Source organism: Peromyscus maniculatus, chromosome 1 (assembly GCF_049852395.1).
Source record: "Peromyscus maniculatus bairdii isolate BWxNUB_F1_BW_parent chromosome 1, HU_Pman_BW_mat_3.1, whole genome shotgun sequence".
Taxonomy (NCBI): Eukaryota; Metazoa; Chordata; class Mammalia; order Rodentia; family Cricetidae; genus Peromyscus; species Peromyscus maniculatus.
The window spans coordinates 209,670,597-209,694,866 of NC_134852.1; the positions used below are offsets into that span (position 1 = coordinate 209,670,597).

Consider the following 24,270-nt stretch of genomic DNA (forward strand, 5'->3'; position numbering starts at 1 on the left):
ATACATAAAGCTTTGCAGAGTTAATGCACACAACACAGTGAGCATGGGGTACGTACGCATAAGGCCAACATCATCATGGAGAGTTATACATTATCTGCAAAGTCCATCTCACAGAAGATACCTCCTAGGCATCTGGCTACACAAGCAGATGGAATGGTGCTGGTTCCTGCTGTCTCTATCATGTCTGTGGGAAGTAAGGGTGCACAGAACGAAAATCAGTATTTCCCCAAGTTACAAATGTTTGAGGTATTCAGTAGTTTCCGTGGTCGGTCTTCCATTAACCTATTTCATATCCACTCTCCTCGTAAGTTTCCAATTGCACTACCAAATATAGTAAGTTAAAATGACACAGATGTGCTCTTGGTTTTGAATGTCAGATGCATAAAACCAAGTCATCTGCAGGGTAGGGTCCTTCAATAGACTCCAAAGAAGAATCTATGCCCCTTTTCATGTTCTAGAGGACATCCACATTCCCTGGCTCCTAGCCACTCAGTCTTCCGTCTCCAGCACAATGTCTTCCTTACTCATGCCAGTCATGTCTAGCTGAATAAGCCTGGCCCCTTCTCCCATCTCCAGACCCTCAGTTTATGTTTTTGAATTCCCCTTTGGCCATATAAAGCAACATATTCCTGAGTTCTGGATGCCGGATGCAGACTTCTTTGAGGAGGAAACCATTATTTGGCCTATCATATATTTTGGCTTCCTCATTCTCAAAATGCTGGTTTAGTGTAGACTATTAAGCCCCTGTTATACTGATTTCCTTACCCTCCAAGCTCTGAGCACAGGATACTCATGTGCCCAATTAAAACTCCTTTTTGCTGGCATTCTTGGTGACGAGACAGCCAATCGCATCAGTCAGTGCCCTTTGACCCTCTGCCAGCGGATTTGTGGTTTTGCCTGGGAATACCGGTGCTGTCCAAAGTCGAAAAGTTACCTGTGCCAGTGAATTGCTTTTTCCTGATGATTGGCAGGAGGCAGTGTATAAACACCCCAGCTTTCGCTCCTGGATGAACTAACCCCAGCATTTGCCTCCCCCAGGCCATGCCCCCTCTAGATCTCTTCATTTGACCGTCCAGAAGCACTGTGCTGTCCTTTGCTCTTTCCTCCCTCCTCCATGACTCTCAGAAGGTAGATGAGTCTTTTGTCACCCACTCCAATCAGACTGTGATGTCAGCACCCTTCACAAACAGTTCTAAAGTCGCTAGGACCTGCGTCTTGCCAAATCCAGGTGATGCGTCTCAGTCATCCTTTTGATGGCAGAGGACATGGCTGACCTCCCTAAACATGGCTTCTATCTGATGTCACACTGTCTCTTCCCATGTGCCAGCTCCTTCACTGACTTCTCCCCATCCCTCCCCATCCCCACCTACCTCCGCTTTCTCCATCCTGCTCGTGGTTTTGACAGTAATGTTGGACTTTTCCAGAGCCTCTGTTGCAGCTTCCATGGCTACAAATCTCCTCACAATCTGGTAACCCTTCCCTCTGATTTCACCAGGCCTAGATATGGTAAAGGCTTGCAGCTAGTGGGCCCTGGTGTTTCACCACGCCTGACTGGCTTCCCTTAACCTAATTGTCATCTCTGTAAATATCCCTCTGAGCAACTCTATCCTACGTCCACCCAGCCTACTGATCCTGACAAACACACTGTTTATTTCCGCACATGCTGTATCCCTCATATCCACCAATAGCAAGTTGTATCTCTAATTTCTTTTTCTGTGCCCCCAGTACCTGTTATCCAAATGACACCAATAAATGTTGAAATTAAATCTTTCTCCTTTTTAATGTAATCAGCTGAAATAAGAGATTATGGTGGCTAATTTTGGTTGTCAACCTGACATACTTGGGAAGAGAGACCCTCAGCTGAGAAATTGCTTCCTTCAAATTGGCCTGTGGGCATTTTCTTGATTGCTAAATTAATGGAGGAGGGCCCAGCCCACTATAGGTGGTACCATCCCTAGGCAGGTAGGCCCGAGCTATTATATAAGAAAGGTAGCTGAATTTAAGCCTGGTAGCAAGACAGTGGGCAGCATTTCTCTGTGGGTTCTTCTTCAGATCCTGCTTGACTTCCTGTCTCCACTTCTCTCAATAATGAATTGTGACCTGTAAGCTGAAATAAACCCTTTCCTCCCTGAGGTGCTTTAGGTCATGGTGTTTATCACAGCAACAGGAAGTAGACTAGAACAGAGCTTGAAAGAGATTTAAACATAAAAAAAAAAAAAACCAGCACATTTCCTGATACAAAAAGACAGAAGAACAAAAGCATAATACCAATTGGAGTATAATCTGATTTTACGGGGTTTTGTCTGATTCCTCCGATTTATGATTCATGTAAGTTTATATATAGCCTCCTTTCTCTTCTGTGGGTTCAGGAAATGAAAGATGGCCAGTTCTGTTATGTTTGAAGCTAACAGTTGGGCTACTCACACCCTAAGCAGCAGGAAAGCCCCATCATTGACTCACAAGGGCCAGAAGTCACTTTACATCCTGGTCAGTGTAGTGGACAATGAAAAGTACGTTTCTGTGTGGAGACCACCACTCCTGGGGTCTTCCGCCTCCTCTCTCCCTCTGTCTTCTGCACTGTGAACTGCACTGCCTCTTTCCTTGTCCACCAAGACCTCACAGCTCAGGCTGGCCACAATGACAGACACTATAAAGATTTAGGGTAAGAGAAAGGAAGGGAGTAAAAGAAGAAGCTTCCCAGCATCCCTCCCGCCTCCTCGCATCCCTCCTCCCTCCTCCCTCCTCGCATCCCTCCTGCCTCTCCCTCTTATCCTCCCTTCCAGCCTTCCTCCTGCTTCCTAGCATCACTATCATAGTGTCTCCTGAGTCTGGAATCTTGGGTTCATCTTTATTGCCTATCTTCATCCTTTACCTCCTGCTACATGGACTGAAATGTCATTTTTAAAATAAAGAAAAACATGACTTCAGCACTCTGGGTCTAAGTGTCCTCTTTGCAATCTTTTGCAATCTGTCTTTGCTTTTACAAATGAATCCATTATAAAAGTGTGTGCTTGTGTGTATTTGTGTGTGCTTGTGTGTATTTGTGTGTGTGTGTGTGTGTGTGTGTGTGTGTGTGTGTGTGTGTGTGTGGTGTTTCAGGGGGAGGAGATTGTTACCTTTATTGTGTTTTTCTGTTTCTAAATCCTCTATTGGCCACAAGCAAGGCTGAGTCCACAACCATATTAGGAAACAAACAAACAAGAAAAAAAAAACTCTTTAGAAACTTCAAAAGGATTTTGTTCCATTATCTGGACACCCATCTGGAGGGTGAAACACCTTAGTCCTCAGTTCTTTGATCCTCTCATCGTCCCTGACCTCTGCACTTCTCAGTTCAACTCCCTGATTCCTGCAGTTGGAGTGGGGGAGTCCAGGCCTTGCACACAATCTACCACCCTGCTGGGCACATTGCTCGACCTTGAAGATTACTCAAACTTGTTCTTCCCAAGAACCACCCTTCTTCCAGCCAGGTTGGACCATCAGTCTCTGACCTCACCAGGACTTCCACCCCAAGGAGTCCCTTCTCAGTCCCTTTATCCATTTATCTCTTTATAACCCTTTGACTCCATGGGTCATCACTTGAGTGCCCTTTTGTAAGTATACTTAACTCCTTGGTTCTTTTGTTCTTTTGTGGCATCTCCCTAGCAAATGCTAGCCCAGAATGGAGGCACACACACACACCCAATTTCCCATATCTGCTCTGGAACACATCAGACAAATCTAAACCTTACTACTTACCGTTGTGAACCTCTATGTACCTACAATGCTTCTTGCCTTGGGAGAGGCAGAGGAAGAACATCTCTGAAGGACCTCTGAGGGTTCTGAAATATGAGAACTTCGTATGGATAGAGAAGAAAATGGATGAAACCAGGAAAACCAACCAGTGTGGATTAGAACCAGATGAGAGCAACCTAGCAACAAAGTGAAGAGGACTTCAACAAGGATGGCCAACTGCCATTTCCTCTTTGAGCAAAATCCTCCATCCAGGCTCTCTATATGTCACCAGCCAGGGGAAGGACAGTGCCAGGGTCTGCTGCACGCTCACCCCACCCCTTCAGTGGTCTTCTTGTGCAAAGTCCAGCCTAGCTCATCAACTTTTGCAGGAGGTGAGGAAATGCCAGCTTCGGCTACAAAAGGTCAGTCAGCAAAGCTGACATGCCAAAGGAATGAGGAAGATGGAGAATCCTGAGGCCTCAGAGACGATAAAGAGATGATTGATTTGACGTGAGCTGGCGGGAAGAGCAGCAAAGCCAGGCAGGTGCGGTTGAAAAACAGAGGGTCACACAGGGGTAGGCCATTTCAAGGTGGCCATTGGAGGAGGGAAGAAAGGAGATACGGATACTGCCACTGTGATATTAGTTTCCCTGGCCCGATGATGACTTCTCCAAAGATGCTCATCTTTTCAGTATCTGTGTATCCATAATTCAGTAACTGGCATACAGCAGGCACACCATCATGAGTAGAGTGTGGTAAGCACTCAGCCAGCTGTGGGGAGATTGGTCAGCGGAAACACACAGTGTTCGTCTCAGTGGACTGTACAGTCTTGTGGAGGACCAGCTGGTCACTGGTTAAATGATCAAACAAATGAATACAAAATGATGAGTAGAGAAATGTGCTTCAAAGTTTGCACAGCACCAGATGGTGTCCTTTGATCCTGGCCTTGCCTGAGAGAGAGAAAAGGTCTCTGAGAAGGGAGGCATGAGCAAGATCAGGAAGATGAGCAGGAGTCCGTGGAGGAGGAGTTTAGGGAGGAGTAAGCTGGAGAGTGGAAACAGCGTGGAGGATGACCACAACAGCCAGAGTCCGGAGATCAGGGGAAAGGCTTTGCTTCTCCTTCCCAGAGAGGAGGCTAGGCCTGTTGCACAACTGCCATCCCTGACTTCCTGGCTGAGCCCTGACTTCATTCAGGTGACAGTGGAAAGAACCATGATTGGCCCAAGCCAAGAAGACTCCATTTCCTCTTGGTTCTGAGATGGCCTTGAGGTGACATGACCAGTCCAATAAAATGTAACGGGAAATCCTCCTCCGACCTTGTAAGAAAACTGCTCCTCCCTGATGTAAAAAGCACTTAACAGGGATTCTCATTTCCCCTATCTCTTCCCTGGGGCTTGGCTGCTTCCTTGTGAAAACATGATAAATATGGCAGACAACCATAACCAAAACAATCAGAGCTACAAAACAAGTGTCAGAATATCACCAACTCATCAGACTGATTCTGGACCACTTCACCCAGACATCCTGCATGATGTCTGACAAATAAGTTATAGGCCATTGTGATTTTTTTTTAATGTGCAATTAGAAACAGTCCTACCCTCAATGCCCATCAGTCCAGTCATGGAACTCATAAAATCATGAAAATGCTTCATACCACCAATTTCTTTGTCCTCACAAAGATGGTGATTTGGACATCAAATGAGAGAGGAAACGGATTTTTTCACTGGAGTCATTTTTACACTATCTCTAGGACACCCTCATTATTACTGTTTTGTGTCTAGAGCCTTTTCTTTGCCTTGCTTCTTTTATTTGTCCCAGAAAAGAGATACAGTAAAGATTGCCTGCAGTGTGATTGATGTCACCACTTCCTGGTGACATCAACATGGATGTCCTGTCCACACAGACAATGAGCATACAACATGTGGCTGGTCAGCCTGTACACTGATGAGCCCTTGGCTTTGAACCAAGGACAAAATCATGTTGTGGCCTGAATGGGTACATGGAGTGCTTTGAACAAGGACAGAAATGAAATCCTGAGGACCAGAGAGATGGCAACCTGTGTGGTTACCCTTGCCAGTCGGTATCAGAGCAAGATGAGAGCCCGGAATAACTGGTCCCAACTCAGGTCTCATAGATTACAAGGGAGGACATGCGAGCCACAGGGTCCTCGGAGCCTGGAGTTTCACTTCTGTCCCTGGCTGTGTGGCCTTCAGCAAGCCATTTCATCTCTAACTTACAGTTACCTCTTTTTTAAATTAACAGGTCATCATTCCTACCCTACAAAATTGTTGAGATTAAATGATATGCTAAGGGAATTAAAAATCCCCAATAAACACTAGGGATTGTCATGTAGCACACACTGTTCAGCTCTGATTTGGTGAGGGAGGAACAGGAAGTTAAAGAGTGGTCTCATGACAGAATCCCATCATGAAATTAGCAAATTGATTGTCTGAAATTTTAAAGAAATTGCTTACTTGCAAAGATATTTAGTTGACAGCCCCACCCACATTGTTGGCGATGATTAAGGAGGAAAACCACGCTTCTGTCTCGTGGCATGTTTATGGATTTCTCACAGGGTTGGATATCAGCAGCAGACATCATTTTCGGTTTTCAGGTTGCATCTACAGTATAAGTGGCTTCCTTAGGCACCTGTGGGATATACTAAGCATCTTCCTTGAAAAGTTGTGTGAGATTATTGGGAAATAAAAACAAAGACTGGAACGCAGTGGGATGGGTGGGTGGACGAGCAGACAGACAGGAGATGGAAAGTTCACGAGCCTGCCATCTGTTTTATTGTCATAAAGGAATTACAGATTGTAAATTAATTTCCCCTTTCCCTTCAGTTAGGTCTTGCTATCAGTGACAGGCTGTCAGTAGCTCTGTGGTTCCTAGGGGAGACCAGCACAGTTTTTGCAGAACTGCTTAAGGCGCTAGGAACTAGTAAGATCTGGACAAAGACCCACTGCGGAGCTACAGAGTGCATCCAGGTCCAAGGCTGACTTTATCTCAGGAAATACATTTCAAGAAATGGCTTCTCCTAAAACAAGCAAAGCAAGTTCTGTGCAGCAGGTGAACAAATCAATCGCTTCTGCATGCCTGGAGCCCAAGAGTGGCCAAATAAGGAACCAACAAGACCCACACCCTCTTTAGGCGTAAAAGTTAAACAACAGAGAAGGAACTTTGGCTGAAGGCTACCCAGCACTATGCTGGCTCCTTTTTATATCTGAAGTCTTATTTTCTTAGGAAAGATTCTATGAAGTCAGAATTATCTATCCCAAAGCTGGGCATGTACACATTCCTATAATCTCAGACTCAGTTCAAAACCAGTCTTGACTACCTAGTGAGTTCCTTGGCTCAAATGAAAAATGAAAGAATTAGCCATCCTATTTTTGCCAACAAAGAACAAAATTTGAAGTCTGAAAGACTACAATGTGACTATGTGCCAAAGCTGACGGGAGCTGAGCTCCGTCTGTGAGGGTGGCAAAGATTAAACACCGAACTTTGATTTCTAAAGGCGATGTAACACGATAGCTCACCAGCACTCTGCCGTCTCCTCTAACTTTCTGAAGTGTGAATTAAAATACACGCAAGGCCCTCGGCTGGCCAGTGCCACTGCACTTGTCAAACCGCCACTGTTTGTATGGGCCTCCTGCTTTGAAGAGGCCACATGCTGGACATCAGGCCTAGCCCCTCACCACACCGACAAGGCTGCTCCAGCATGCATGAACGAGCCAGTCTTCCTGGAAACACCTGAAGGAACGACTGTGTTAGAGAAGCCAGGCTTTTGTTTCCTTACCGGGTACAAAGCAATCCTGACTCAGGAAGACGTGTTGCTAAGATACAGCAGGGTGGGAAGCAGAGGGTTGTTTCAGTGGTAGTCATTGCAGAAGGTCAAGGCTAGGTTGGCATTGTCCTCAATAAGAGTCATTGTTACTAGGGTCCAAAGTCTTACAGGAATTTTTAAAATTTGTTTGCTTTTTTTTTTCCCCTCAGATACCTGTACCTTCAGGTGCAATTCCTTGCCAAACCACATGAAGAATGAAAGCCCAGGACTTCCCCTGAGCACCGACTTCCATTGGCATTTGGGACAAAAGTAAAATCTTCCCAAGGCTTGTGGAGAACTTCCTGCTGACTCACATTTCACACAGAGCCTGTACTTAACCCCCACCCTCTCACCATCTCAGAGTAAACGGAGGAGTGCCGGAGCCGTGAGGACAGCACGGAGGAGAACGGCCCAGTGACCCGGTAAGTACGGATGCTCTGTGACGGGTTTGGACTCTCAAGGTTATGGAGATCTGGGAGTTTTTTTCACAATTGAGCGACTGCAAATTGGAATTATCCAATTTGAGCAGTCTTGATATTTTAGACTTTTTCTTTATAATCTTCTTAGGCTGTAGGACCAGAGGGAAAGAGGACCTCTTGGCATTACGCTTATCAAATCCCAACTTCCATGACAATAAGTAGGTCAGAGAACAAATGAGAGATCTTTCTGAATGAGATCAAAGAGCTAAATTGAACAGGTATGCATAGGTATGGGGCTTGTCTGTTTATTTGGGGCCAGTGACAAGGAGTATAAGAAAAACTATAGAAAGATTACATTCTCCATTCCTATTATTTTTTAGATAGGGTCTCACTATGTAGCCCTGGCTGCCCTAGAACTCGTAGAGATCTCCCTGCCTCCACCTCCCAAGTGCTGAGGTTAAAGCCATATGCTGCCATACCCCTCACATTCTCCTTTCTTGAACAGGCAGAAGTACACAATCCTGAAGGTCAATTTTCAAGTTAGAATTTTGGCTCCTTTTCTGAATTCTTAATTCTGCAAAGACAAGGTGCTTAATCTTTCTAATAAGTGTTTCCTTGTTTGTGGCTGGATGTTACAGCATCATAAAAATAATTTAAGCTTTAGTGTTGTGATGAGGATCTGAGTGCACAGTGTTTATAAGTATCTGGAATGTATTGTTTCCCATAAATGTTAGCAATTATTAACAAGCATACAACCATAGACGACTCAAGACAGACAGGATTAGGTAGCTAGTGTTCCTGGTACTTGAACACCTATGATATGCTCTTAATAAGATTGGTTCCACGGAAGCTCACAGCAATTCTGGGAGTGGAGGCTTGGAAAGGTACTGTACTACTGTACTGGATTGAAAATCCCATCTTTCCTTACTGATGGGGAAGAAATTGAAACCCAGACTCCACAGCTAGCATACCAAGCCATCACACCCTAGAGCTTTATCTGCTGTGTCCTCTTGTGGTGGGTGGGGAGAAGAGAAGAGCAGAACCCATCGGCAGCATCAGAGCCCTTCATGGCTATCCTAGGCTAGATGAGTATCATTGGACTTCCGCCATGCACAGTGCACAAGGAGAGTGGATGTCATTGGACATATCCATGAGCATCCATGTGTCCCCCAGTGAGTTCTCCCTGGGGAAACTTGACACACTTCACCTCACTCTCTCTCCAGTGGAGGTTTCCATTTGTGAAATAAGCCCCCTCAGAACAGGCTAGTTCTGAGACCCCAAGTCACAAAGTATGCCAATGTGTAAGTACCTTCAGGGCTCAGTGCCTGGGGTAAGTACCTTCAGTACTCAGTGCCTGGGGTAAGTGCCTTCAGTACTCAGTGCCTGGAGTAAATACCTTCAGGGCTCAGTGCCTGGGGTACTCTCCCTGGCTTCACTCAGAGCTCTGGTACTGGGGAAGGATTAAGCATGGATTCTATACAAACTGTGAAGCATCAGGATGTTCTCAGACTGTGTTATTGGGAAGATTTTATCCTTCCCCTTTACAGTAAATAGGAGCTTTAAAAAAATTGCGTATTTTATCAGGAAAAACAAAATTTCTTGTTTTCAAAGAACAGCCTCCAAACATTTTTCAGTAAACACATTGCTTTAAAATGTGTTGCTCACAACCGGTCTCCCTTGAAGAGCTGCAGGATCCAGGTTCCGTTCACCATTACTGGCCAGGCTAACCGCTGCATGCATGGACAGCTAAGTCTCTCGTGTGGAGGCCAGAGGAAAGGGCGTGTTGAAACGCACTTCTTAATGACTTCTCTAGGCAGTGGCATTCTCACATTGAAAAGAAGCCCAGGGAATTTATTTAAAAATAGAATTTCAAATTAGCCTTGGCTAGCCTCAAACTCATAACTGAGGCTAGCCTTGGGCATGTGATCTTCCTGCCTCTACTTCTCAAGTGTTGGAATTACAGATGTGGCCAGAAAGTCATGCTTTTGACACAAAATTCTCAAGGGTAATTTGAAAATGCACATTATAATTTTTTAATTATTTGTGCCTTTGGAATGAAGGGTAAAGTATTAAGCAGGGTATCTTGTGAGTTCTTGTACAAATCTGTTCTTCAAAGGAGCAAAGGTCTTTGGGCTCTCTAGCTTGGCATTCCATCCAAAGGAATGTGCCCATCACACCAGGTGAGGGCCAAGGGTGCCAGTTCTTCAACCATGCCCTAAGATGGCCCAGAAAGGTTGTGATTCGCTGAGATGATCACCTCTGCTCCTGCTCAGGACACCACAAGACGGGAAAAGCTCCCCCTGGCTGGGGTGGGGGGAGTAGGGAGGTGGGTGGGTAGGGGGTGAGATTGAATAGCCCAGGGAAACTCACACACCAGCACAGGCGAGGACTGAACGGGCTGATGGTAATTTAGGACAAAGGTCAGGAAAGGGGCAGTCACACCAGGACAGACGGATGGAAAGGGCCCTCTACCTTCTTCCCTGATTACCCCAGACTCCCTGGTGCCTCCTTTTTCAGGGCCTTCCATTTTGAAGTGTTACTAATTCAAGGTAGAGGTTGGCCATAGACACAGTCCTAGTTCTCAAGACCCCATCAGGCCTGCAGCCCTCACCCTGTGGAAATCCCTTCCACCTCTCAGTCCGCTAATCAGTGGTTCTCAGCCTTCCTAAGGCTGTGGCCCTTTTAATACAGTTTCTCATGTTATGGTGACCCCAACCATAAAATTATTTTCATTGCTACTTTGTAACTGTAATTTTGCTACTGTTATGAATGGCAATGTAAATATCCCATATGCAGGATATCTGATATACAATAACCTAAAGGGGGGTGTGACCCACAGGTTGAGAACCATTGCCCTACAAGGTCATGGATGATGGATGGATGGCAGCTTTCTAGGGCAAGACTTAGTTAGATTCAGCTTCCCTGGGTCAGTCTTGGGCCTCAGCATCAGGAAATCTTGAGCATGGCTGATGGATAGCAGAGGCACTTGAAGAACAGGGGCCCCTGGGCCTTGCTCACGAGGTTCCCTTTGGAGAAAGCAAGCCTAAGATGTAAAGAGGGCTTATCATGGCTGCCTCTCAATAGTGTGTGACCCATGGTCTTCTGCCCGCTGTGGTGCTCTGATCTCTCTGGTGTCGCCTGCCTCCCTGGGGCTCTCCTTTTACAGCCACATGTGGCAGGGACAGAAAGGACTACCCTTGCAGTTTTTTCCCCAGCTTCTCCCAGATCACCATTGGGTGAGCACAGTTTCCTTGCATTTGTCTTCATCACCATGGCTACCATCATCTTTGGGGTGCAGTGGGGGAACACATTCACAAAGATCTAGAGTTGGAGAGACTGGTTCAGTCAGTAAAGGGTTTGCAGCTCAACCATGAGGACCTGACTTCTCTCCACAGAAGCCACACTAAAAGGTGGGATGTGGTGGCATGTGCTTGTAATAGCAGTAGGGGAGGCAGAAATAGGCAGATTCCTAGAGACTGCTGGCCAGCCAGGTGAGCTCCATGCCAATGAGAGACCCTGTCTCAAAAACAAGTTGGATATCACCTGAGCAACTGCACCCACGGTTGACTTCTGAACTCCATACACATCATACAGACAGAAAAGGCAAGATGCAGAATTGGTGAGGCCTGTCATGACTGCTGATGGCGCCATAGTTAGTCACTGTGGCCACTGACAACAGCTGGAGGCTAACTTTTGTTAACCCTCTTATGACAGGTAAGAAGAGCCATCCAGATGGAAGCCAGACCTCCAAAGAGTCCAGGTACCTAAGGGGTGTAATGTCAGAAGGAAACATCTTTCCACCAAAAATGATGAACAAGGTCCATCTGGTTACCTGGGACACAGACATCACACAGACATCAGTGTCTGTTTTGTAGCGATGACAGATGTGATTCTGGGACAGTGACTCTTGGGCTAGAGAAAGTAGAGGCTGTTGGATTCACTTATTATTTGTAAAAGTTGAATTATCTAGAAATTTAGCATTTTCTGATTTTCATTGGCTCAGTGTTCCACTTGTATTTTGGAGACAGTGCCTTTAATAAATTATAGCCCAGCTAAGACTAGGACATATTCCCTTAATTTTGCATAAAATTCTCACTTAAGCTGCCTAAGTTACTGTTAGGGTTTATTAGGAGGACAGCCCAGTACACATTGTGCAAACACTCAGTACACATTGCTTATACACACGCATAATTCACTCCAGGAAAGTGGTTAAAACAGCCAAATTTAGGATGTAGCAACTTGAAAACAAATCATCCCATTCAACTCTAAAATGTTTACAAAGCCATTGCCCTAAGTCTGTGTGCTTCAGGTTGTGGGGATCTATTCAGATGAGTCATTGTGCTCGAGGAACTTCTAATCTACTGAGAAATTGGGAGAAACACAGGCCAGTAGCTGTATGGAGAACTTTAGCTCGGCACATATAACCGAGCCACAGTGTAACCGTGGAATCAGAACAAAGCACTGTGGAAACTGGAGGGAAGGCTGAGGTAATGTAAGTCTTATGGAGAAGTTGTTTGAGCTGCATCTTATGTGTGCTTACTTTTTAAAATTGTATTTGTGTATATATACATATATTTGTATGTATGTATGTGTATATATATATTTGTGTGTGTGTGTGTCTGTGTATATATCCGGTGTATATATGTGTTCAGGTGGATGTGTGTACATGTGTGTGCATGTAGAATGTTGAGTGTCTTCCTTATCATTCTCCACCTTATTGCTTAAGTCAGGGTCTTTTACTCAACCTGAAGCCCAGTGATTCAGCTCAGCTAACCTGCCAATGAGCTCCAGAGATGGTTGTTCTCTGCCTCTCCATCCCCAGTGCTGAGGTTAAAATGCATGGCACCACACCTGCCTTGCGTGGGTCCTGGGGATTCATCCTTGGGTCCTCGTACTTAGGTAGTAGACACTGCACTATCTCCTCAGTGGAAAGGACTTTGGGGAGCTGAGATTTTAAATTTTTACACATATTTTTAATTAAAATGTAATTGCATCACGTCCCCTCCTTCCCTTTGTTCCCTCTTAGGCTCTCCCTCACCCCTTCTCTAATTGACAACCTCTTTTTCTTTGATTTATTAGTGTTATAAAACATGCATGCACACACACATATATTACATGCACACACACAGATGCACAAACATATAAATACATACAACTGCTGAGTCCGTGTTTGTTGTTTATGTGTATATAATTTCAGGGTGGATCCCTTTGTAGTGAGTAGCCAGTTAAGGGGCTCATCCCTGTGAGATGCTAATTCTCCTTCTCCCAGCAATCATTAGTTACTTGTGGTTCTTTGTACTGGGGTGATACTCCATGAGATGTCCCCCTTCAGGATTAGCACGTCTCTTGATATTGCCATTGTTTGGGTCCTACTTAAGCTGCTATTTCTAGGAGACAGTTTCACAGTAGACTTCCTGGTCCTCTGGCTCTTACCATCTTTCTGCCCCTTCTCCCTGGATGTTTCCGGATCCTTGGGTGGAGGAGTTATGTTATAGATGTACCTACTGGGGCTGAGGTTGCCACAGCCCATTGATCTCTCATTGGATCCCGGTGCGGCTTTCTGTAATGCTCTCCATTTGCTGTAAAGGGAGGCTTCCTTGGTGAAAGGTTCCACCAAGTCTGTGGGAACAAGGGAATGTTTTAGAATGTAGTAGGAATTATGGTGGAGGTTCCCTTCTAAGATGCATGGCCTTGCTAGCCCCAGGTGGTTGGCTAGAGTTCTAGTACCAGGCATGAGTTCCCTCCGAGAAAAGGAAACACATCTCATCAGAAGAGATGGTGAGACCCAAAGCTTGGGAGTGGTACAGAGGCAGGATGTGTGGGAGCAGAATGGTGCCATATGGTAGGATGGGGGACAAGGGAGGCAGAGGATGCCAGACCTTGGCCTCCTCTGACTAGAGCGTTTTGAGCACAGACTTGGCACGATTGTGCATTTTAGGCTGGCCCACCATTACCAGCTTTGCTGTGGTTTATTCGTGCATCTGTTTAGGGGGATAGTCTGGTAAGTTTCAGTAGACCTATTCACCTGGGCAAGCTTTACCACAATCAAGACATTGAATGTCTCCCTCACGCTCAACTTTTCCTATGCCTTGTTGTAATCCTTCTCTTCAGCACCCAGTCCTTTGTCCCATGGCCTGGCTTTCGGTCACTCTGTTTGCTAGAGTTTTGCAAAAATGTGGATACACAGTAGACACTGTCATCTGGCTTCTTCTATGCAGCATAATTCTCTAATTCATAATTGATATTCAGCCATGGCATTGTCTTGGTCCCTTTCCCTTTTCCATTGTATGTGTGTGTCATAACTGGGTGATTCACTCACCATCTGGAAACATTAGGGTGTTTCCTGTCTTTATCATAAAAAGATCATATGAACATCTGTGTTTATATATAAATGTATATGCATATACATATATATGCACATACAGTACATGTGTGTGTCATGTATGTACATGTTTGCGTGGATGTGTGCATTTATGCACACACACACACATGTACAAGTGGAGCCCAGAGGTTGGCATCAGGTGTTTTCATTTATATTCTTTTAATTTACTTAGGAGTAGAGCAGATGGGTCATATTGTAGAACTATGTTTAGCTTTTTCAAATGCTTTTGATATTTTAGAAATCTTTAGAGGTGTAATTGACATATAATAGATCCCTGTGTTTAAATCTACAATTAGATAAGGTTTGCCCTGTAGAAATACCATAAAGTGGGACTGTTGACCATAGTTGAACACTTGCCTAGCATTCATGATGCCTTAGGCTAAATTCCAAATATTGTCAAATTTAAATAAATAAATAAATAAATACCACAAACTATCACCTCGATGCAGATAATGAGCATGACCATCAACCCTGCCTCCCTCTCTGCCATGCATGTGGCATTTCCTAGGCAACCACAGATCTCCTTTCTCTCTATATAAAGCTAATTTGTTATTCTAGAATATTACATAAATAAAATCATAAATTACGAATACTCTTTGGGTTCTTCCTTCTTTCTTTTTCTTTGGAGACAGGGTCTCATGTAGTCCAGGCTGGCCTCAAACAGCCTCCTGATCCTCCTGCCTCCACCTCCCCAGCATCACATACAAGTACCACCATGCTTCATTGATATGACGCTGGGGATTGAACTCAGGGCCTCATGCATACTAGGCAAACATGTGGTGATGTATTGTGTCCCCCAAATATATTATTCAGCCTAATAAAGCTTATTTGAGAATCAGAGGGAAAAGTCAGCCACTATATTAAACACAGAAGTCAGACAGTGGTAGCACATGCCTTTAATCCCAGCATTTGGGAGTCAGAGATCCATCTGGATCTCTGAGTTCAAGGCCTGGGAACAGAGCCAGGCGTGGTGGCACACGCCTTAAATTCCAACACTAGTTAACCATAGAGGTCTGGAGGTCTGTACAGACAGACAGGAAGTGACAGAGCTGGGCAGAAAGAGGAAGTGATGTAGCTGGATGGAGATGGCAGGGACAGAAAGACATATAGGGGTGGGTATACAGGAAGTAGCTCTCTGGAAGCTGAGGAGTTGGTGAGGTGAGGGTGGCTGTGGCTTGTCCTATTCCCTGATCTCTTGGCTTTCACCCTAAATATCTGGCTCCAGCTTTTTATTAATAAGACTGTTTAGCAATTCGTCTTACACACAACCACTTTGCCAACTGAGCTATATTCCCAGCAACTAGTTTGACACTAAATGTAAACTTTTGAGATTCACCTATGTTGTTGCATATATAAGTAGTTTGTTTCTTTTTCATTCCTAAGTAGTATTCCTGTGCATAGGTCTATCACAATTCATTAGTTCATTGACCTACAGTGAACTGGCTTGCTTCCAGTCTTTATGATAAGTAAAGCTGCCATGAACATTTGTGGAAAACCTGTATGTGATCACACTTACCTTCACTTTAGAGCATTTAATTGTGTGTGTGTGTGTGTGTGTGTGTGTGTGTGTGTGTGTGTGTGATTCGAGGGATTAACTTAGAACTGTTCACATGCTAGGTAGGCACTCGACTTCTGACCTACAGCCTTAACCTCCCTTTAACTTTGCAACATATTTAAGGAAAAGTGCACAGTTTAGTGAGGTGTAGCACATTCACAATGCTGTACATCACAGCATCTACCTAATCCTAATGCATCCCGTCACTCTAGAATAGCAGTCCTTATCCAGGAAGCAGATCCCCTTCGCTCTCCCAGCCCGAGTGCGTGTCAGCCAGCTGTTTGCCACGGACACAGACAAGTGTCTTCTCCCATTCTCATTCGCTGAATCAACTTAATGGTTTGTAGAGCCCAACGTCAGGGTTTTGTGTGTGAATGCACAGTGATTCTAGAAGGGTTTTGTGAAGGACAGACATTGTACTCTGTCCATGGAATGGCCTTGGCCACTGATGTGTGGGTTTGCTTCTGGATTCTCCATTCTATTAGCTTGGTCTGTGTGTCTTGTGTGTCTGTCTTCACACCATGCTCTTGATTCTTACAGGTTTGTAGAAAGATTCTTTTTAAAAATATATGCATTCATATTTCTTTTATGCATATGAGTATTTTGCTAGCATGTCTGTATATGCACCATGTGCATACCCAGTGCATGTATGTGCATCTTGTGCATGCCTGGTACACAGGGAGGCCAGACATGAGTAATGGATTCCCAGAAACTGGAGTTACAGCCAGTTGTGAGCTGCCATGTAGGCACTGTGAATTAAACCTGGGTCCTCCGCAAGAGCAGCAAGTGCTCTTAACTACTGAGCCATCTGTCCATCTCTCCGACTCTGTAAGGCTTGGTGTTGGTTGTTTGTTTTGGAGATCTGAATACTCTTTACTTTTCAACATTGTTTTGGCTATTCAAGGCTATTCAGAAATCTACATGATAGTATGAATGAGCTTTTCCATTTATGAAAAATGCATTAGAATTCAGATAAAAAATTGCATTGAATCCGTTGATTGCTTTGGGGGTAATTTCTAATATGTCATTATTAGAAATATTGTATTTCAACACATGAATGTGGGAATGGGATGATTTCCATTTATTTATCTTGTCTTAAATTCTAGTAAATTTCAATATATTAGTCTTTCACCACTTTGGTTAAATTTATCTTTATGTATTTTGTTTGGGGAGGTTCTGTGATAAATGGAAATACTTTATTTTCACTTTCAGATTATCTGTTGCCACTTTATAGAAATATGAGAGATGTTGTATAGTGACCCTGCTTACCACTGAATTTGTCCATTAGCTCTTAGATTCTACCACAGGATCATGTCACCTGTAAAGATAGTTTTACTTCTTTCCAGTTCAGATGCATGCTCAACTGCTCTGCATTGGGTAAATGCAAACATTTTTCTCTTGCCCATAAGCTTAGAGAAAAGGTCATAGTCTTAAATGTTATTTACAGATCTAAAACAAAAGTAGATATCTTGGATTTGGTTGAAGGAACTTCCTTCTCTTTCTAGTTGACTGAAGTTTCTGTCACAAAGAGTAATGCTGTGCACAGGAGAACAAGACCAGCCAGTCTGCCGCTGTGCTCTATAAATGCCAACCAGGTTAAGCCATTGGTGATGTTGCTTGAGCTGCTGTATCCTGGCTGGTTTTTCCCTTAAGTGTTCTCTCTGTTATTGAGAGAAAGCTTTCTAAATCGGTGACTGCCGTTTTGTTTTTGTTTCTAGTTTTTCTTTGCAGATTTCACCTCATACATCTCGATTCCATTCATCTCCCCATCCCTTTGCATCTGCCCTCTGCCCCTTGTAACCAACCACTCCCAAGATAAAACAAAATAAAATTTAAAAGAAAAGAAAAAGAAAAATCTCATCATGGAAGCTGTAGTGTGTGCCCTTTAGTCCATTCATCTTTACTAGCAAGTGTTCATTGCAATGAGTCATTGGTCTGGTTCAAGGCCTCTGGTTTCTGCTACACTATTAATATTGGACCATCACTGGGACTCCTTTTGGATATCCTGTTGTTGTCCTGTGTCATGGAGGTCCTGCAGCTTTGGGTCTGCAGGACCAGTCCCTTCAGGTGCTCCAGCAGATCATAGATGGGGTAGATGTTGGATGGGTCAACTCATGGCCCTGGTTCTGGGCTTGGGTGGTTGCTGGGTTGGTTAGCTCACCAGCTCTCCCTCATCCTCACCACTAGGGTGAGCTCTCCAATGCTGCCCTGGCTAGCTCACCCAATGCAATATGCAGCAAGGGGTGGGGCCAGTTCTCCTGCTCTCATGCCCTTAGGGCTGGCTCACCCACACCTGTGCCACCAGGGCCAGCTCTACTGTGTTGCCCAGACGAGGTGCGGGGGCCACTCTCCTGAGTGCTGCCGCTGGTGAGAGGCAGGGCCAGCTCTCTCACTCTCACGGCCTCAGGGCCAGCTCTTCCACCTGCCATGGGCAGCGAGAGGTAGGGTGAGAAGGTGAGGAGGGCGCCTCTCTCTCCCTTGCCCATGCCACCGTATGGCAGATAGGGGCAACACCAGATCTTCCACACTCATGTTCCCCGGGTGAGTTCATCCACACCCCTGTCAACAGGGTCAGCTCTACTGTGCTGCCCAAATGAGGTCCAGGGCCCACTCTCTGGAATGTTGCGGTAGGTGGGGGGCTGGGTCAGCTCCCCCTGCCTGCCTCAGGTAGTGAGGAGCAAGGGGGAGGGCGCCTTTCATTTTGAATACATCTATTTTTCCTTGTAATTTTGTTAGGTTTTGCTTCATATTTGAAGCTTTGTTACTGGGTACATATATGTTTACTGTTATTATATCTTCTTGGGATTAATTGACTCCTATATTATTATAAAATGACCTTCTTTGATTTCTGGTACTATTCCTTGCTTTGGAGTCTGCATGATCTACCATAGCTACTCCGCTTTCTAATGACTTGGGCTAACACGGTGAACACGGTGTATTGTGCTGCCTAGGATTTTGTTTGTTTGTTTGTTTGTTTTTCTGCTTTACTGAGCTAGCGTCATCTAAGAAGAAGGAAACTCAGTTGAGAGAATGCCCCGACCGTATTGGCCTGCTGGGGGCATTTTCTTGCTAATGATTGATGTGGGAGGGCCCAGCCCATTGTGGGTGGTGCCAACCCTGGGCAGATGGTCTTGACTTGTATAAGAAGAGTCTAAGCAAGCCATGAGGAGCAAGCCTGTAAGCAGCATCCTCCATGGCTTCTGCTTCAGTTCCCGCCTCCAGGTTCCTGCCTGGAGCTATTGCCCTGACCTCCCTCAGTGATGGAGTGTGACCTGAAGGAGAAACTGAACAGACTCTCCCCTCCCCAGGGTGCTCTCGCTCCTGGTGTTTTATCACAGCAATGAAATCCCTAAGATGTGCATCATTTTTTTTTTTTCTTTTACTTGTGCCTCTTACACTTATGTGGTTCTTAGAGGCAGCACAGAGTTGGATTTTGCTATTTTATCCAATTTGACAACTTCCTTTTAATTCAGATGTCTGGACTATTTAAATTTTATGTGACTGTTGTGTTCAGGCTTGACAGTACCATATTGCTGTTTTCTATTTTTCTCATTTGCTGTCCCCGCCCCCTACACACACACACACACACACACACACCACCACCACCACCACCACCACCACCACTACCACCACCACCACCACCACCACCACCACCTTTTCTGCTTTCTTTTGAGTTAATTGAGCACTTTTAATTTTACTGCACCAATTTTATTAGCTTATTAAACTGTGCTATATTATTTTAGCCTATATTAAATACTATATTTAATGTTACTTTCATGTTTATATATTTTTAAACATATAACAGCCTAACCCCAAGTAATGGTATATTGGTTCACAAATAATCCAGGCTCATTACAGAGATGTAATCTCATTTTTCTTCCCTAGCCTGCTGTTGGAATTCACATTATTCACACACCATTATAATCTGCACAATGCATTGCTATTTTTGTTTAGCTAGTTGAATTATTGAATGCTTTAGATAATAAGAAAAATCACCTCACACATTTAGCCTTGTAGTTTCCAGTTCTGCATGCCTCTGGTGCATTCTGAAGGACTGTAGTCTCCGTCGGTGTTCTGCATGCCTCTGGTGCATTCTAAGGGATTTTCATTAGCATCATTTGTGATAGTGGAAGCTTCCTGATGATGAAACTCTTTCAAAATTTGCATATCTGAAAATATCTCCAAATTGCTTCCATATTTAAAAGATATATTTGCTGCTTATAGAACTTTGAATGGCAGCATTTCTTCAGTGTGTATAATGGTCTGCTGCTGTGGAATGGTGTGTATGTCAAATTGCTCTGATTGGTCAATAAGTAAAACACTGATTGGCCAGTGGCTAGGCAGGAAGTATAGGCGGGACTAACAGAGAGGAGAAAGGAGAGAACAGGAAGGTGGGAGGAGATACTGCCAGCCGCCGCCATGACAAGCAGCATGTGAAGATGCCAGTAAGCCACAAGCCACGTGACAAGGTATAGATTTGTAGAAATGGATTAATTTAAGATATAAGAACAGTTAGCAAGAAGCCTGCCACGGCCGTACAGTTTGTAAGCAATATAAGTCTCTGTGTTTACTTGGTTGGGTCTGAGCGGCTGTGGGACTGGTGGGTGACAGAGATTTATCCTGACTGTGGGCCAGGCAGGAAAACTCTAGCTACAGTCTGTATTTTCTTGTTTATATTTGTAATAAGAAATCAAGGAGTTATGGCTGGAGAGATGGCCAAGCAGTGAAGAGCATTGGCTGTTCTTCCAGAGAACCTGGGTCTGGTTGCCAGCACCCACATGGAGGCTCACAACCATCTGTAATTCCACTTTCAGGGCATACGGCATCCCCTTCCGGCCCTCTCTGGCACCAGGCATCCATGTGATACACAGACATGTCTGCAGGCAAACCACGCATACATGTGAATATTAAAAAGAAACAGAGCACTTTGCTGCTTATCCTTGCTATGTATGGACTGTCTTTTCTCCACTGCCTGCTTTTGAGATGTTTCTCTGGTGACGTGGTTTTGAGCATCTTGATTTTGAGGAACTCGGGGTGTGTTTCTTTTCCCGTATCTTGTGTTTCATGAGGTTCATTGAATTGATTGAGTTTTGGTTTATAGTTTTAAGTTTGTAAAATTTTTAGAATTGTTTCTTCAAAAAAAATTTTTTTGCCTCCCCCCCCCCTCTTTTTTAAGGGATTCCAGCTGCTTGCGTATCGGACCACTTGAGACTGTCCCTGGTACATGGGCTCTCTTTTCATGCTTTGGGCTTCTCTTTACTTTGCTTGTTTTGATACTCCCTATTGCTATGAGTTTGGGTACACTTCTGTAGTGTTCCATTTTCTCTCACAGCCCCTGGTGTAACCCCCCCCTCTCAAGATTGTTTTTGTCTCTTGGAGTTCATTTTGGGTCTTTCTAACTCATGTATCTCCCAGGATTTGACAGTAGCAGTAGATGTCTCGGTAAATCTCTGGCATGTCTAAGACAGTGCCAGTTCAAGGTCTGTCTTGATTGATTAGTTATTAGTTATTGCATGTCACTTTTGTCTGCCTCCTCTGCATGCCTAGCGCCTTTAACCGCTTGCCAGACATTACAAATTTTACCTTTTTGGGACTGGATATTTTTTTATTCTTGTAAATCTTAAGTTTCTTGGGAACAACTTGATCTTCTGGACTTGCCTTTATGATTTGTTAGGTGGATCTGGCACAGTCCTTGGTGCTCCATCCAATGCCCCATGAATTACCACCTTTTCCAGCACAGCTGGAGGGAATAGGCATTTTTCTTGTCCTAGGTGGGTGCTCTAATCCTTTCTGATCCTTCTGTGGTACACACATGTGTAGACCAATAGTCCTGGTATGTGAGGAGGAGGTGTGTGTGTGTGTAACACACAGTTTAACAAATAAAAACAGAAATACCTGATGTGGAAACTGGGGTGGCAGAAGCCATAAAAAGGCTCCTAAATATTAACTGTTTCATTGTAATTCCTGGAATTAAAGTCAGAGGTGATGATGATGATCTCTCTGTTAGGAAAATGGTGCTGTTAAAATTGTGGTTTACGGCACATTTTACTCTCACATCACAGGCTGTAAGTCTGGTTTGCCTTTGGGTTCAGAAAAGACAGACCTTACCAAAGGCTCAAAGCCTGCTGGGGGAAAATGGAGTCCGGGTTGTATAATAGAGAGCTGAGCCAGTGGTACCTGTCATGTTGATGTGGCCTCTCTACTGAACTTCCTTCTCTGTGGCCACGCCTCCTCTTCCCGCAACAAAGAGAAACGTGCCTCCTGCCTCTTTTTTCACCAGACTGGTTCTGCTTTGATTTGCTGTGTCAAAGGGTGATTCACAAGTTACCTCACTGTTGAAATGAGAATGGAAACAACACTTTGCTCACACCTAGGGACCCAGGGCCAGACTGCAGAAGCAGAGTCAGGCAGGTGTGGGTGAATGAAGCTGCCTCTCACTGCATCCAAATGATGTTTCTTCACTTGGTCTTTTGGGGCTTGGGGGTGGGGGCGGGGAAGCAGCTATTGTGTGTGTTCTTTTGAATAACTGAATAATTTGAAGTTAAACAATGTTTTCCAAAGGAAGCTGTTCTTTTCTGAAATTTATGAGAGAACAAACTGAATCCTCTTCACTTTCTTTTATTAGGCAAACAATTTACATTTGATTATGAAAATGAAGCCCACAAACAAGATTACTTCATTAAGTCTCCTCCTCCTCAGCTCTTCTTCTCTGCAGTAAGTGATCACTGGTTTAACCAGCCTCCCACCAGCCTCAGGAGCATGTGGAAAAAGTCCCTACTCTTCTGAGTTATCGGAACAGCAAAACCTTTTCTTTTTTTTCTTTTTCTTTTTTTCTTTTTTTTTTTTTTTTGAGCTGAGGATCGAACCCAGGGCCTTGCCCTTGCTAGGCAAGCGCTCTACCACTGAGCTAAATCCCCAACCCCCTTTTCATTTTTCAGACCTCCTGGAAAAAGCGCCTTTTTATCCTGTCCCAGAATGGGGGAAAGGGCCTGAGTCTTTCCTATTACAAAGACCATCAACATCGCGGCTCCATCGAACTCGATCGGTGTGTATGCAAACCAGGAAAACCGCACAACTGCAAATGTGCCCAAGTCAGACGCTAAACAAGCCACACAGAAACTTAACCCTGACCAAAGCCTCAGACCTGCCAGAGCACTGTGCCTCTAAAAGAACTGAAATAATGAGTGGGATGGCTAAAAGTGAAGTAGTTACTTCCTATTGTTTGTTATAGCTGGTGAATCTCTAATTCCTAAGCATTTGGTTGAGGGCTTTGTCTCACTTAGTTTTTTGATGAGATAGAGCTCCCGAAGTCTAATTTCATAGAGCCAAAGCAGAGTTTAAGAAATATTTAAATAAAATATTCTTTGTCTTTTCTGAAGAAATCATGTACCAGAAATATTGGAAAATACAGTGATTTGTGGACTCGGGGATCCAACCCAAGTAGAAAGTTCTGAATTGAATTTCAAGCAGAACAGTATTTTCAATTACTGATGAACCAGATCCAGAGTTATCTTCTAAAACAGAAAGAATTCAAATGAGATCTATGACGTGAACTAGACAGTCTTTAAAATGTGGGTCAATGAAATCTTCAGTTTCGTTCCTGATTTAAAACAGGAGTCTGTTTTTATCTTGAGTTGCTCTCCATATCAGTTCCGTTGCTTTGTGTCTGTCACAGAAGCACCACCATAGAAGTCGGTATCAACAGCCAGGAGAAGATGCAGTCTGTGCAGAGGATGTTCAAATGCCACCCTGACGAGGTGATGTCCATCAGAACCGTAAACAGGGACTACTTCCTCATTGGCCATGACAGGTGAGCAGTGAGATGACTGTGTGTGGAGAAAAGCATTATAACCTGAGACAATAAACAGGCGGTAAATAGAGACCGGACTGCACACGCAAAGCAGCAGTCTTCATTGTGTGCTAAAATGGTTGTATGTGCGTGCGCATGTGTGTGGTTGCATGTGTGTGTATATGTGTGTGTGCATGTGTGTGTATATGTGTGTGGCTATACATCTGAGTGTGTGTGTGCATATGTATGTGGTTGCACATGTGAGTGTGTGTGCATGTGTGTGCATATGTGTGTGTGGCTATATGTGTATGTGTGCACATGTGTGTGTGTGTGCCCTTTGTGCATATGTGTGTGTGGTTGCATATGTGAATGTGTGCATGTGTGTGTGGTTGCACATCTGAGTGTGTGTGTGCATATGTGTGTGGTTGCACATGTGAGTGTGTGTGCACGTGTGTGCATATATGTGTGTGGTTGTATGTGTGAGTGTGTGCGTGTGTGTGGTTGCACATCTGAGTGTGTGTGTGCATATGTGTGCGGTTGCACATGTGAGTGTGTGTGCATATATGTATGTGGTTGTATGTGTGAGTGTGT

At 44.4% G+C, this 24,270-nt stretch overlaps 2 protein-coding genes across 8 annotated transcripts in view; one reads left to right on the forward strand and one right to left on the reverse strand.

Moving 5' to 3' along the window:
* Nrap (nebulin related anchoring protein) overlaps positions 1-24,270 on the reverse strand; it is a 358,082-nt gene that overhangs the window by 141,230 nt on the left and 192,582 nt on the right. The window lies entirely within an intron of this gene.
* The window catches only part of Plekhs1 (pleckstrin homology domain containing S1), a 36,741-nt gene continuing 19,809 nt past the window's right edge, over positions 7,339-24,270 (forward strand). Inside the window, exons 1-6 of one of the 7 annotated variants that reach the window (XM_076563340.1) lie at positions 7,339-7,510; positions 7,705-7,956; positions 11,668-11,713; positions 22,516-22,604; positions 22,829-22,935; positions 23,566-23,700. In XM_076563340.1, the coding sequence (XP_076419455.1) occupies positions 11,686-11,713; positions 22,516-22,604; positions 22,829-22,935; positions 23,566-23,700 (359 nt within the window). In that variant the 5' untranslated portion in view covers positions 7,339-7,510; positions 7,705-7,956; positions 11,668-11,685. Of the gene's footprint in view, positions 7,511-7,704; positions 7,957-11,667; positions 11,714-18,256; positions 18,432-20,704; positions 20,791-22,515; positions 22,605-22,828; positions 22,936-23,565; positions 23,701-24,270 lie in introns of those variants that run through there. The other 6 variants (XM_076563342.1, XM_076563341.1, XM_076563343.1 and 3 more) reach the window with 6 other exon arrangements.